Genomic DNA, 1,672 nt, shown 5'->3' with positions numbered 1-1,672 from the left:
AAAGAGAGAGAGAGAGAGAGAGAGAGAGAGAGAGAGAGAGAGAGAGAGAGGAGGAGGAGACAGAGAAAAAGAAAGAGAAAGAGAAAGAGAAAGAGAGAAAGAGAAAGAGAAAAGAGGAAAAGAAGAAAGAGAAAGAAAAAGAGAGAAAGAAAAAGAGGACAGAAGGAAAAAGAGAGACAGAAGGAAAAAGAGAGACAGAAAGAAAAAGAGAGAGAGAGAGAGAGTGAGAGAGAAAGAAAAAAAGAGAGAGAGAGGAAACTAAGTATGAAATCCAATTCTCGTCTGTACCTGGCCAGAAGAGGAAGTTGATGCACCAGCTGTTCCATAGGAGGCTGAGTGTTCATAAACGTGGCTACCTTAGGGATGAGGATTTCTGGGGGGGGACGCTGTGTGTGGCGATGGTGGTGGGGCGCGGTGACCTTTAGGGACTGCTGGTGGAAGAGGATCAACTGCTCTTGGTGAATCACGTCATTACCTATGAAGAGAGCGATAGGTATATTTAGTGTCAGTTATAATTGCGTTTGTCTTATTTACATTTTATAATCATTTCCATATAAGTTTATATGGAGCTTTTTCATTGATGTTATAATTACTGTTGGTATGTGTTTAGATTCTGTGGTAGTATTTACAATATATTATATCTTCACCTTGGGATATTTTTACCTTATTTTACTGAATATGACAGATATTGAACCTTCCTTTCATGACTGAATATGACAGTTTTAATAGACTATGCTAATACCTCTGACAGTTTGCATAAAGCATCCTTAACAATAAAACCAAATTTCTTACCTATTAGACAAGAAAGAACTGGCAGCTGATCCACAGATAAATGCAGGTACCTCGAAAGTGCATTCCGATCGTACATAATTGTGTCTAGCGTTTCAAGGTTAAGATGATTAATAGAGAAGTAATAATGTGCTGTGTTATAAATCACGTAATCGGAGTCCTGGCCTAGAATTCCCATGGCACCATATTTCTTTGCATACTCAGCAACTGCTTTGTCGCACTCTTCCATGCACGTGTATACTTCACACTCTAGTATGTCCTGAAACACACAAAAAAAAATGATGTGTTTTTATTAATAAGAAATAGAAATTAGTAAGGAATATGCTATGGATTAATAAATATAAATATCAGAGAGAGAGAGAGAGAGAGAGAGAGAGACAGAGACAGAGACAGAGAGAGAGAGAGAGGAGAGAGAGAGAGAGAGAGAGAGAGACAGAGACAGAGAGAGAGAGAGAGAGGAGAGAGAGAGAGAGAGAGAGAGAGAGAGAGAGAGAGAGAGAGAAAGAAAAAAAAACACACACAAAAAAAAAACATATCAACACAAATAACAAATGTAAAAATATGAAATTATAGTCCCAACTAATATTCTGCCAATATAGCAACTTTGTACATAATAAAATGTTAAAAGGTAAACTATACCTTGACAATAAGGGGTGTAAATGCTGCCAGACCAGTTGGCAAGAAGAAGTGCTTTCCGTGTTCCAATTCCTTGTTTGTTCTAATGATATTGAAATATGTTGTCACATCCTTCAGGTTTTCGCGACGACGATGAGTCCAAGTTTCTCTCTTTCGTTCCTGTGGGCCAAGGTTGTTTGTTTTTTTTAATCAAGATGCAAGAAATAATTTCCTGGTAACAATGAACTTCTTTTCATTATTACATGGC

General features: G+C 37.7%; 1 protein-coding gene across 4 annotated transcripts in view; it reads right to left on the bottom strand.

The window, feature by feature from the left end:
• The window catches only part of LOC119595668 (constitutive coactivator of peroxisome proliferator-activated receptor gamma-like), a 23,048-nt gene that overhangs the window by 13,955 nt on the left and 7,421 nt on the right, over positions 1 to 1,672 (bottom strand). For all 4 annotated transcript variants that reach the window (XM_037944777.1, XM_037944779.1, XM_037944778.1 and 1 more), the window contains exons 4-6: positions 1,429 to 1,584; positions 793 to 1,048; positions 289 to 475 (exon numbers count right to left, since the gene is read on the bottom strand). In XM_037944777.1, the coding sequence (XP_037800705.1) occupies positions 289 to 475; positions 793 to 1,048; positions 1,429 to 1,584 (599 nt within the window). The remainder of the gene's footprint in view (positions 1 to 288; positions 476 to 792; positions 1,049 to 1,428; positions 1,585 to 1,672) is intronic.

This window comes from Penaeus monodon, chromosome 36 (genome assembly GCF_015228065.2).
Source record: "Penaeus monodon isolate SGIC_2016 chromosome 36, NSTDA_Pmon_1, whole genome shotgun sequence".
NCBI classification, from domain to species: domain Eukaryota; kingdom Metazoa; phylum Arthropoda; class Malacostraca; order Decapoda; family Penaeidae; genus Penaeus; species Penaeus monodon.
The sequence above is the reverse complement of the archived record's forward strand: the minus strand, read 5'-3'. Positions and strand labels throughout refer to the sequence as shown.